Source organism: Macaca fascicularis, chromosome 3, assembly GCF_037993035.2.
Source record: "Macaca fascicularis isolate 582-1 chromosome 3, T2T-MFA8v1.1".
NCBI classification, from domain to species: domain Eukaryota; kingdom Metazoa; phylum Chordata; class Mammalia; order Primates; family Cercopithecidae; genus Macaca; species Macaca fascicularis.
In genome coordinates this window covers 31,416,951-31,430,645 of record NC_088377.1, presented here as the reverse complement: position 1 = coordinate 31,430,645, position 13,695 = coordinate 31,416,951, and the positions used below count along the sequence as shown (strand labels likewise).

At 34.4% G+C, this 13,695-nt stretch overlaps 1 protein-coding gene across 13 annotated transcripts in view; it reads left to right on the top strand.

Moving 5' to 3' along the window:
• The window catches only part of USP25 (ubiquitin specific peptidase 25), a 142,860-nt gene that overhangs the window by 61,260 nt on the left and 67,905 nt on the right, over nt 1-13,695 (top strand). For 11 of the 13 annotated variants that reach the window (XR_012432086.1, XM_074034197.1, XM_045389182.3 and 8 more), the window contains one exon: nt 7,798-7,884. The exons of 1 other annotated variant lie outside the window; for it this stretch is intronic. Coding sequence is in view for 4 of the 12 variants with exons in the window: in XM_045389182.3 (XP_045245117.2) it covers nt 7,798-7,884 (87 nt within the window). In the remaining 8 variants the exon portion in view is untranslated. Of the gene's footprint in view, nt 1-3,578; nt 3,635-7,797; nt 7,885-13,695 lie in introns of all 13 variants that reach the window. One more of the 13 variants, XM_065541483.2, reaches the window with a different exon arrangement.

The window sequence follows — 13,695 nt, the reverse complement described above, 5'->3', positions numbered from 1 at the left end:
TGGGTCAGATCAGATTTATTTGTATATACTAGACAATGTTGTTTATAGAATTATAGACACTTAATATTTTTAATAAGAAGAGGCATTTTATTTGAGGTTGGTATAGATTTGCAAATAATTCTCAGTTTGCATATGAAATGATGTGATGAATAAATATTGATAAATTAAGAATAACACATTGTCTTTTTTTACTAAGAAATCCCTTAATGATATGTTTTTTGATCTGCTTATTCTAAAATAAGAGACATATGTATGTGTAGATATCCATTGTCTTCTCAATTTAGAACAGTTTCCTTTACGTGTTAATGACTGTTATCAGAATTCTTTATCATTCTCAGTTGACATTGATAATGTTTTCCATCATATTGTAAAACTTTGAAACAATTTATGAATAATATGTCCTTAATTTTTATTACTCCTTAGGAAAGTTAACTAATATTTTGTGGTTTTTTTGGTAAGGCAGTTGAATTATAGCTTATTATTTCATGTTCCTGATGAATGCTTTTTACGTCACTGTACATGCATGCTATTTTTTAAGTTCAAAATATGTCTTCATTTTGTAACTTTCCAAACCTGCGTGTATGACAGCTTAAACTTTCATATGGTATTAAGGCAACTAACAGGTTATTTGGTTCATTTTCTACAAGTTAACTGTTTTTGCTAACCTGTAATTTTAACTTTTTTTTATATACTTCAGTGCTATAGTTTTCACATTTTTCTCCCTTTTTGCTTCTGGTGCGTAATACCGCATAATTTGATTTCCTTTGTTTTTCTGGATTTACCTCACTTTTTAATATGCTGTGGTGCATCCTAATAAGTAATATACTATGCTGTTGGTTTTTCCAGGACATTAAGATGCTAAGGAATACCTGGGTTAACATAAATCTATAGCAGTATCTTTGCTTCTAGCCTTGATTATACATTATTTGTTCACTTACGTGCCAAAAATGATATCTAAAATGTTGATACCTTAGAGTTTCTTAGATCGTCTTAATAGGCCATCTCACTTTACTTGCACTATTTATTAAGAAGGTTTGTACATGTTATAATTCAGACATAGTTTTAAAATATTAAGTGTAGTTGTAAGGCTGTGAACTGAGTGTTCATGAACATGTTTTGCTGCCTGTATTTGGTCAGGTAGATGCTGTCTCAGCACGATTGTGACAGATACATGAGGGTCATTGATGAGAAGCTTTTCTTAGAAAAGTGTAAGAAGAAATAAAGTATTTGTAAATAATATTGTTAGAATAGTTGCTTTTTATTTCTCCATCCTGTATTTGTACGGAAGTTCTGTTTGAAATGGTAAATGCTGATATAGGGATAATGACCTTTTGTTTTAGTAGAATAAACTTCTTTCAGCAGCTCAGTTTAATCTTGATACAGTCACAATCTATTTCTACCCTAAGTTTGCTAATCTTAGCTTTTCTTTTTAGCTTAGTTTTTTTTTTTTTTTTTTTTTTTTGAGAAGGAGGGAATGGGCTAGCAAAAAATTATCTTTTAAAAAAATGCCTAGCTTATTTAAAAACTAGTAATTATACTAGTTTTAAAATTTTATCTAAGTTTAGTGGCTGCTTAATCCCTAACATAGGCAAGTATAAGAGGGCTTGATTTATTTATTTTTCTTTGGGTGAAATCTAAACATCTAGGAGAAGTAACCTATAAGCTTAAAAATTCAGGTTATAATGGCCTAATAAGATAATGACTTTTCAGGGAGTAGAAAACGTTAAGCATCGAACTGTAGAAAATGTTAGGGGGGGGCGGGGCAGAAAAATTTGGCTAGAGATGACCTGAAGTTTTATTTTTTGTGGTAATTTTAAAGTCTATTAAACTATTTTAAGTAGCTTTTAATTTTTATCTTTAGTAGAGTCTTCCTAAAAATTTTCTACCATTATTGCTTAACTCTAAAATATAAACTGAGATATAATACTTGACCATCATAAATGGACTTTTTACTTATGAATGAAAAATTGGGCCAAAAATCGACCTTAGTGTTGGAGGTTTTGTTGTTTTCCAGAGTGAGTGAGTTGGAACTTATTCAAATTGTGAATTTGAATTGAATTACACATGTAAATGTACTGTAAAGTTTTGATTACAGAATTTTCTCAGGGATGGAATTTACTTAGTTGGTCGGACTAATATGAAACAACTGGGAATTCTAATTCTTTTTCTTGTAAATATATTGACCAGTTATGGAAGTTTACTAGTAATATCACCCTTTAACTTCAAAGTATATAGCTGGGGTAGGCTACAACAGGTATAGATAGCTTTGCGTACTTATTATTTTAGATACTGAGACCGATATTTTGGTAGAAAGGGGAAACAGAATGTAAGAAAGGGAATACAAACAAAGAGAAGATTATACAGGTAATGGCTTAAATAATCTTTTGGTTGCTGGCAACATTAGCCTGTCTTTAGGTTGGACATCGACCCCTCAGCTAGTCAGGATTATTTTTGTCCTGTTCACTTGGTACTTTTATGTAGAAAGTACGGATTGCAGCTTTCCCCACTAGGGTGTCGGTGAATGAGTTAGCTATTTGGAGGTGTACGTTCTCCTCTGTAGCTCCGGGACATCTTGTTGAAGTGCTGTGGGTGCTCATGATGACCCTTAGCCCCTTAGCACCTTTCCATGTGGATGCTTCTGTGATGCCGAGAAGTAAGGTGCTTATACTTCTCAGTTTGCTTGTCGTAGTCCATTTTACTCCTCTTGTAGATCTGTTGGCACCTGTCACTTAGTCCTAAAGCCCTGCTGTGTATGATGGTAAAGTATGTGGTTACCTTGCTCATAAATCATGTAACCGCAGGCTGACTAAAATACAGGGCACCCTGTATTTTATAAATTTTACTAAAATACGCCCACCCTGTGGGCAGAGAGCGCATTTAGGTTACTCTATATTAGTATATATAATACAGTGTCTGGCATATTGGAATAGTCCATCTAGTAATTATTACATGAATGGATGAATGAACCAAAAGGGAGCATGTATGGAGTATCTAAAATATTAAGTGAGGATATTTTTTAAAATGATGCATATTGTCAAAACGGGATATAATTTAAAATGCGTATTCATACTCCTTGCTTTTATCTCTTTAATTTTCATCAAAGAAAAAATCATATGGCACTAAAATGCTTAAACCTGTGTGCTTCCTAGTCCTGCCCCTTGAAAGACACCTATATCTAGTCCATTTCTTCTCTATCTTCATTTTTCTAAATGGCATGCCTTCCCACTGAGATAGGGGTTTGCTCTTTCGGTTCACCTGCCTAGAATTGCCCTTTGTTTCATCTCTCAACATAGTTATAATACAAATTAAAAATAGTAGGTAGTCAGTATTTACATTTTTTATAACTTTATAAATATTACAGTGATTCACTAGACCCTCCTGTCTATAGTACTTTGTTATCCTGGTGTTGTCAATTGCTGCCTTTTCCCCCCTATTTTCTATATACTTTAATATTTTCTAAATGCTTCAACATCTTTGTTATGGCCTTAGTAATATATTCTGTATGACCACACATGTTAGCTTCATTTTTGTTTGTTTGTTTTTGGAGTTCTGTCCCACAGAACATTTCTCTATTTCAGATTTGGAGTGGATTCTGATTGTTTTTGGTTTAAGCATGATGACTCGCTTTTTAAAAGTTTAGAGAAATGGGATTGATTGATGTGGGTATCAGTTTACATGTTTTTTACTTAATCTTGCTATTCATAGCTCTGAATCTTATCTCTCCTTTCTACCGCGACATACAGTTTTTTCTGAACCTGAGTCATTGAAGATCTCAATTGACTAAATTTCCTGTACCCCCACAGAGAGGAGGCTATTGTCTGAATGTGCTGGGTCTGGAAAGGACATGGGGATTTAATTGTTCTGTACATAGACGTTTAGTTTCAACGATGCCATCTGTTTTTCAGTCCCTGCCTCACCATGAAACTTACGTGATACCTTTCTAATTTTTTTTTTTTAATCCTCCAAGGAGAATTTATCATCCTTCTCAGTACTCTCCATTGTAGGCAGTTTGTGTTTCGTTTCCTCTGCACTCTTGTCATCACTGTTTTTCTTTTTCACAAAGTATTTCGACTCTTATCCTCCATTAGGTCTTTGTTATTAGCAGGAGGCTAACCAAACTTCATTTTCGAAAGTGCTTTTCAAAATTCACATATTAGCTTTGGACTGAATGAAAGGATGCTGATTTTCAGGTGCATTAATCAAAAACACTCTTTAGGCAGTAAAAGTTACCCTTTCCTACCTCTTTTGAAGGAATACATTGGACAGTACTCATATGACTTTGGTGAAGGATATAGGGTATTTGGGACTTGAAAACCTTAATTTTTATGATTTGTTGTGATGATCGATGGTGATGAGTTTCACTGGGTAATGGCAGATGAAGTTGTTTTAGACCATCTGCCTCGTGATGTTTTGCTGGATTCAAAAACAGAAATAAAACCAACTTGTTGAGGGCATCCTGGGGTCCTAAAGCAGTGAGGAATTTTGAGTAAAGAAAGATAGTCAGAGAATGAGCTTGTTATTTTTGATGGATTTTGTCTTTTAGGCATCTCCAGAACTGACTGCTGAGTGGCTGAGGAACTAAGAAAAATTTTGCACAAAGTTTGAGCCCTAGTAAAACATCTTAGACTTTGAGTTGAATTTCTAAATGGTTAGAATGTGGCATTAACTGATAACTGAAAGTTAAGACAGGCTTCCTAGTTTCTGAATTATCTCAGAATGTATTGGATTAAGGCGACCTGAGACTGGAAGTGACTCTAGTCTACCTGCCTGCCAGAGCAAACGTAAATTCTCTCTTAGAAGATAGTATTATCTGGGAACCTTTCCTTCATTTTTCATACACAATGTCTAGTACTCAGGTCAGTCATACCAGAAAATAAGATGTGTGTGAAAACTGATACAAAAAAAATGGACAATAGAAAACAGCACAGGAAAATCGGAATATGTGTCTGCCATAATAATAATTAATATGTTCAAGGAATTGAAAGCAAGGTTGAGAGTCTGAAGAAAACTAAAAACTATAAAGAACAAAATGGAAATTTCAGAATGGAAAAATATAAATGAAACTAAGAAGTCAGTGAATAAATTTAGCAGCGTTACTAGACACAACTGAAGGGATAATTAGCCAACTGGTAAATTAATCTGGAGAGTATTTTTCAGACTAAAGCTATGACATAAAGATGGGAGCATCAAAGAGTTACTTTGGATATGGTGAGTAGTACTAACAGTGTATTTGTAGTTCCAGAAGGAGAGTAAAAGGAAATAGGGCAAAAGCATATTTGAAGAGATGATTCACAATATTCCAAACTTGAGAAAGATCAAGCCATAGATTCAGGAAGCAATATGAATCAAATAGTATAAACATAAAGAATACTGCACCAGAGTACATCATCATAAAACAAAAAAATAACTATAGACAGAAATTCTAAAAGTTGCAAGGAGGAGAAAGATACACATATAAAGGAGCAAAAACAAGACTAATAGTTGACTTTGATACCTTTAAACATCATGTCACACATCAGCAGAAATAATGTCTTTAAAGTGCTGGAAATAAATAACTGGCCATCTTGAATTTTATACCTAGCAGAAGTCTTTTAAAATGAAGAAAAGCATTTCAGTCAACAGAAGCTGAAATAATTCTTCACCACCCACACCAAAGGAAGTTCTAAGTGTCCGGGAACAAGGAAAATACTCTATCTATAGTGGGAGCTCAGAGAATAGAAGTGGGATTGAGATTCTTCTAACCTGCCAGCATTCTCTTTCCTCTTTAAATTCCTCAAAAGAACAGTCCGTGGTTTGTCTCCCCTACTTAAAGTACTCCCCTTATCTTTGGTTTCACTTTCTGCTGTTTCAGTTACCTGCTGTTAATTGTGGCTGAAAATATTACAGTACTGAGAGAGAGAAGGAGAGGGAGACCACATTCATACAACTTTTGTTGCAGTATGTTTTTTACAGTTGATCTATTTTATTATTGTTGTTGTTAATCTCATACTGTGCCCAATTTATAAATTAAACTATCATAGGTATGCAAGGAAAAAAATCATAGTATATATGGGGTTCAGTAATATCTGCGGTTTCAGGTATTCAGAGGAGGTTTTGGAATGTATCCCTTTTGGATAAGAGGGTGCTACTCTATACCCCGTTTTCCAATTATTTAATGCCTCTGTTCTTCCTCTACCACTCAACTGAAAACATGACTTTCCAGTTGCCAAATCCAAAGGTTATTTCCCTGTCCTTAATTTATTGGAAGAATGTGGCAACTTTTCATGATATTGCTAATCTTGTCCTCCTTGAAATGTGCCAGCTATTTTTTGATGTACAGCAGAATCTTTTGTGGAACTTTGTATCTTTATTGAGAGTCCCCTGACATTGTTATTTTTTAAAGCTCCACAATTTATTCAGATCCACAAGTATGTTTGAAAGCCTTTGTTTTATCCACTCCTTTTTCTTCTGTGATTTCCCTTAGTATACCTTTCTCTTTCTCAACATTTTTTTTTTTTTCATGTGACTTTTAAATGGTGCTTTCTCCCCAAGGTTCTGATCTTGGCCAACTGTTCATGTATTCATATCCCTTCTGGTTTGTTACTTCTACTGTTATTGTTTTAATCAGCAGTCACAAGACTGTAATCCCTACAATGGCAGAGACTACCTTCTTAGTGTCTGTCATATAGTAGATGTTCCATAAATATTTGTTAAATGAATGAATAAATGATTTATTTTATGTGCTTATATTGTTTTATCTTTCTAGATCACAAGATAAAATATTTTTTTACAATTTCTGTTACCAGCTTTATGGTTTTACCTTTCATATTTAGGCTGTTAATTGATCTATGTAATCTGGCTCTATTTCTTTATATGTAGTTTTCTCAGTACCCAACTGTTGATTAAAAGCTTATTTTCTCATTGATTTGTGGTGCCACCTTTATCTTCTGTCGAGTTGACTGACTCACGTTTTCTAAGATTTAATACATTATCACTTCCTGTGTAGTAATTTTCAAACTTTATAAACTGTGACCCAAGAAAGGAATATACTGTATATTATAAACATTTTACACATACACAAGTTTGTAAAATATCTACAATGAAAGTTTTGCAAGAAAATACTCTGATGAATTTACTGAGTATGATACATTGTGATTTTTTCCATTGTATTTTATCACATTTTAAACAAATGTTCAGCATGATGACAGTAAATGGTTGCAAACTACAGTTTAAAAAAGATACTCCAGGAAGCCTTTCTATGAGCATCCATCATATGCTCCATTATATTCTTGTGTAATTATTATCACTGCATCTTGAAGTCACGACATTTCTAATATACATCTGTCTCCTTTCTAAATTGTGTATTTCCTTGAGCATTGAGATAATATGTAATTTCTTTGTGTCTCTGTCACCTAGGATCTGGTGAATAAATTTATTTGTACTACATTTTTCTAGAATTAATGATACATCTAGATAATTCATGGTAAACATAGCACATCTAAAAAATTTTGGACTTGACATTTGCATACTCTTTCTTTTGAGGAAACTGCTTAAGTGCGTATAAAGAGAGCTATTAATAACGAGTAGTATTTTCAAAAAGTTGTCCAAATATAATCTTGTGCACCATCAAGTATCAAGAATAGTAAGTCAAATATAAGAAATTTGACCTTTTCTCAGAAATGTGGCCTCCTTGTGCCAGTTGCAATGATTCTGAGTATAAGTAGTACACTGTCAAAAATAAATCTCTAAACTAGTTATTTTTACATTCTGCTAATGGAATTTTCTCTCAGGTTATCTTCAATTGTTATTCTTTTTCAGTCATTATTTAATCTTTTGGAATTTAGAAGATTAGTTCTGAATTACAAGCCTCCATCAAATGCTCAAGATTTACCCCGAAACCAAAAGGTAAAATGTAAAAGATTTTTTTTTAAAACAGTATATATAGTCTATATGTTCTCTTATATGTGATTGATTTTTGGGCATTTACTTGGCTCATCAAATCGGAAACTGTCAATTTGAGTGTCAATTCATTAATCTCAGTTACCACAGCAACTTCTTATCCTTTGTTAATATATTATAAATACGACTTTTTTTCTTTACCTGTCACAGTAATATGCCAATTTTTGGTGTCACTTTAGTAATTTCTTTGGGGGGACTATCACATTTCAGTAAACTTTATAGGCTATAGTTTACAATTTAAGGTCTTTCCTCAATTGTCTCCTGAAAAATTTTGTGGAAATAGAAATTTCTTTTCGGTTGATTGTCTTGTGGAGCCCTTTAAAAAATGAGTTTTGCATTCATGTCTTTGCAGTACAAATGTGTATCTTTCATTTTGGAAGTGACTATCGTAGATAGGTAGTATAAAGTGAACAAAGAGCACACATACCAGGGCCAGATTGCTTGGGTTCTAGCTATGGACCTAGAGCTAGTTACTTGGTTTCTCTCTGTTCCATTTCCTATCTGTAAAGCATAAATAATAATAGTAATTATTTCATAGAGTTGCTGTGAGCATTAAATGAGGTAAAACATGTAAGGGGCTTACAAGTGCTTGGTACATAGTAAGAACTAGGTGTCAGCTATTGTCAGTTAAACAATAAAATAAAGTTTTTTAAAAATAAGACTTATTTAGGGCCAGGCGCGGTGGCTCACGCATGTAATCCCAGCAGTTTGGGAGGCCGAGGAGGAGCGGATCACGAGGTCAGGAGATCGAGATCATCCTGGCTAACACGGTGACCCCATCTCTACTAAAAGTACAAAAAATTATCCAGGCGTGGTGACGGGCGCCTGTAGTCCCAGCTACTTGGGAGGCTGAGGCAGGAGAATGGCGTGAGCCCGGGAGACGGAGCTTGCAGTGAACTGAGATCACGCCACTGCACTCCAGCCTGGGCGACAAAGCCAGACTCTGTCTCAAAAAAATAAATAAATAAAATAAGACTTATTTTAAAAAGAACCAGTTTGCACACAGAATTTATACCTAATGGAAAAAATTACTTACAGAGATGATATAGTTGCGTGTAGGACTTTAGTGGTTGATCTTGTCATAAACAATCTGTAGTCCTAAAGTGGACTCGTTGCCAAGACAGGGGAGTTAGTTTTAGGTTTCAGTGTACTGCTGAACTTTTTGTGACCTATTGTTAGTAGGAGTGATGAATTATTAAATTATGTTTTCCTTTTAGCGTTTAATTTTTAAAACCACTTTTTCTGTAAACACGTAAAACATTTATAATGCATGCTAGTGGGATGAGAACTTGATTTATAACCAGCTTTTCAGGTTATAATCTCTGTGCTGTAGAGTGTCAGGCTGATAAACAACCCATTTTCAAAAGGGAGTCAGGATTGCTCGACAAACTCGTGTGTCTCCAGAAAAATTAAGGAAAACCCTTTCAATCGTTACGGTTTTTACATGGAACTTTTTGAACTATTGCCTCTATTATTGCAATTTGTTAACATCACAGTTCTTCTCTCTTCTCATATCTCAAAGTCTATGTATAATTTGTGTGAAACTGTTTAGAATTATCATTTCCAGTTACGTATTTATGTATGTATATGTGTCTTGACCATTTATGGTCCTGGATTTTAATGTTTTACAGAGCTTTATTTTCTTTTGTTCTTCACAGAGTTGAATAAGGCCATGTTAGTTTGTATTCCTATTTTAAAAACAGTTGTTATATTTATGCTTATATATCAGAAGGAGTTGTGAATACTAGAGAAATGTGTAATTCCAATCTTCAGCACCTTTCTAGACAAGTGTGTTTCTTGCAATGGGTTAGCCGCTCCAGGTGTCCCTTTAGCTTAAGGAAATAAAATAATTTCTCACTTCCATTCTGAGACAATTATGTAGAATATGCAATTTTGTATAAGATTATTCCACAAAAGTGACTCTCCTTTAATTTAGTAGAGTGACAGCAGTTCACACTATACCTTGACATCTTTGAAGCAAATGTGGGATTTATAGGTAGTTATCAGCCACTGAATGGTCCTATATTCATTTGAGATGGTGACAGCAGTTTTTAAAAAAGGTATCAGTGTAACTTGTCACTTATTTAATAATGAATTTACCTCCAACTGGTGATGTGTCTACAGCTACATTCAATTTGAACACTTTGTGTTAAATTGCAGAATACATTTGGGATTACTTTGATCACATCACAGAAATGCCATTTGTATACACTTTTAAACAGGATTTTTTTACTGGCAGAATTTGCCACAAATATTACATACATATTGGGTGAGATTTAAAAGAAATACAGTATTTGAAATTAGTTTGTATGTTAAGTAGACTTGGCAATTGCTTGTAGAAATTGAAACTAATTTTAGACACTCATATTTATTTGAACTGTTTGTAATTTCAGTGTCTAGGAGAATTGTGAGGTCTCTGGAAATACAATAATAGATCCTTGATGTAATCATCCCGCCTCCCCTCACACAGATATACATTTGGCTTAAAATGTTTCAAACTGATGGCAAAAATATTAAATGTTGAGGAAACAAAGATGCACATGTATAGTATTTAGTGGAAATCATCATATAAATAGCTAAAGCCTTATTAATTGGAAGGTTATATTATTTAAAGCCTTGATTTAGGACAAATATTTCAAAATAAATAAATTTCTCACTTTTCACTACTTAAAGCGAATGTCATCAGAAGGAAATGGGTTTAGTTGAGTACCATACTGTATTCCTGGACCAAATACTTGAAGGAATTTTGAATTTTACAAATAAAAAAGGCATACTGAGATTTCTGCCATTAGTCATGAAGAAGTGACAGGAACTGGATTTATAAGTCTCAGTACATTTTAAAGAATTCAGATCATACAGAATACCTTTTCTGACGAAAATGGTAGAAATCAAGGTAGAAATCAACAACAGAAGGATATACAGAAAATTCCCAGATAGTTGGAAATGAAGTAGTTCACCTCTGAATATACCAAGGGACAAAGAACAAGTCAAATGAGTAATTTCAAAATATTCTGAGCTGAATGAAAATTAAAACATGACATATCAAAATTTGAGGGATAAAGCTAAAACAGTGATTAGTTGAAGATATCTTATTAGAGACTATCGGGGGAAACCCCACCCCCGATATTTAACGTGGGTTCTTTTCTGTTTCCCTAAGCGTCTTAACTGGCCTGAGAAATAAAGGGAAAGAGTACAAAAGAGAAAAGTTTTAAAGCTGGGTGTCTGGGGGAGACATCACATGTTGGCAAGTTCCGTGATGCCCCTCAAGCCGTAAAACCAGCAAGTTTTTATTAGCGATTTTCAGAAGGGGAGAGAGTGCATGAATAGGGTGTGGGTCACAGAGATCACATTCTTCACAGGGTAATAGAATATCACAAAGCAAGTGGAGGCAGGGCGAGATCATAGGATCATAGGATCATAGGGTGGGGTGAAATTAAAATTGCTAATGAAGTTTCGGGCACACATTGTCATTGATAACATCTTATCAGGAGACAGGGTTTGAGAGCAGACAACCTGTCTGACCAAAATTTATTAGGCAGGAATTTCCTTGTCCTAATAAGGCTAGGAGCATTACAGGAGGCCGGGGCTTATTTCATCCCTTCAGCTTCAACTGTAAAAGACGCCGCCCTGATGGGGGCCATTCATAGGCCTACCCTCATGGGGCGCATTCTCTTTCTCAGGGATGTTCCTTGCTGAGAAAAAGAATTCAGCGATATTTCTCCTATTTGCCTTTGACCGGAGAGAAATATGGCTCTGTTCTGTCTGGCTCACCGGCAGTCAGACTCCAAAGTCTTATCTCCCTTGTTCCCTGAAGATTGCTCTTACCCTGTTCTTCTTTCAAGGTGCCCAGGTTTCATATTGTTCGAGCACACATGCTCTACAAACGATTTGTGCAGTTAACACGATCATCACAGGGTCCTGAGGCATACATCCTCGTCAGCTTACGAAGATGACGGGATTAAGAGATTAAAGACAGCATAGGAAATCACAAGGGTATTGATTGGGGAAGTGATAAGCGTCCACGAAATCTTCACAGTTTATGTTCAGAGACCGCAGTAAAGACAGGCGTAAGAAATGATAAAAGTATTAATTTGGGGAACTAATGCCCATGAAATCTTCACAATTTGTGCTCCTCTGCCGCGGCTTCAGCTGGCCCCTCCGTTTGGGGTCCCTGACTTCCTGCAGCAAGAGACATCTTACCAGACATTAGGAAAGAAGAATGGTTTGCAAGTAATGATAGCAGCCTGCATATCAAGACATTAGAGAGTAAAGGGCCCATTAATCTCAAAGCAGAAGTAAGGAAATAATAAAGATAATAGCAGAAATCCATGAACCAAATATCAGAAAAACAATACAGAAAGTTATGGAACCAAAAGCTGCGTCTGGAGAAGTTTGGTGAAATTGATGAACTTCTAGGTAAACTAAGCAAGAAAGTAGAGGGAAGACATCTGTTACAAATATAAGGAGTGAAAAAGGGAAACGTCACTACACATTCTATAGACAGTAAAAGGAGAATAGTGGAATATTGTAAACAACAGACAAGTGACTTGAAAGTCACAAGCTATCAAAGCTCACTGATGAAGAAATAGATAACCTGTGGTAGCCCTACATTATATTAAAGGAACTGGAACCCATCCACCAAAAAATTCAACAGCTGAATGTTTTACTTGTAAATTATATTAAGCATTTAAAGAACAAATGATAAGAATTCCCTATACATTTGTACAGATACTTAAGAAGTAAAACTTCCCAACTTGTTTTGTGAGCTAAGCATTACCCTGAAATGAAGAGTAGGAAAATACATTTCAAGAAAAGAAAACCACACGCCATTATTTCTCATGAATTTGGAAGCAAAGAATTGTAGCACATTTTTGAGAAATTAAATCCTGCAATTATATATAAAGGATAATACCTCATAGAGAAGTGGGGCTTATCCAGGAATACAAAATTGGTTTAGCCTTCAAAAATAAATCACTGTAATTCACCGTATCAACAGACTAAAGAAGAAAAACCGTATTATCATCTCTGTAGATGAAGAAAAATGATTTGACCAAAGCTAAAATCTCATTTATGGTAAAATCTTGTAGAAACTAGGAAGCAATTTAGTTTTCAAATATGCTTCTCAGCAGAATTCCCCTAATTTCCAAAAAATTATTACTTCCAACTTTGTTACTGGGAATGTCTCACAAAACTGCATTGACTTAGGTACAGTGATAAAGAAACTGATCTCAGGAAATTATGGGTACTCATGGAAGTAACTTTATGGATTAAAGCTCATAGTTTTTATACTTTCAAAACCTGTTTCTGTAGGGTATATTTGGAACCAGTTTTATTCCCTCTTACTTATTTCTTAGGACTCTTTTTTGGAATATATTCTAGAAGCAGTTCTTTCTATGTCGATTATATTATTCTGGGCAGCAACTATGTAAAGATACACCCCCATCCCAGACCCCTAGAATTTTACAATGTTAAGAATGCCAACTATGTAAATTTGGAAGAAAATTTTCATATTTAATATCTAAATTTTATCCATTAGAATTGTTATTACAAGAACTAAATATTATAAGAATGGCTTGCCTGGTTTGTTGCCATGAAACATTTCACTAAGTTTTGTGAATTACATTATTTTTTAAAGTTTCCTTCTTGTTTTAAATTAAATTGTTAGTGATTGGTAATGTGAGTTGTTTTAATTTTTTCTGGAGATTTTGCTTTAATGAACCATTAAGAGTTGAATGCTTGCTTTGTGTAGTAAAAACT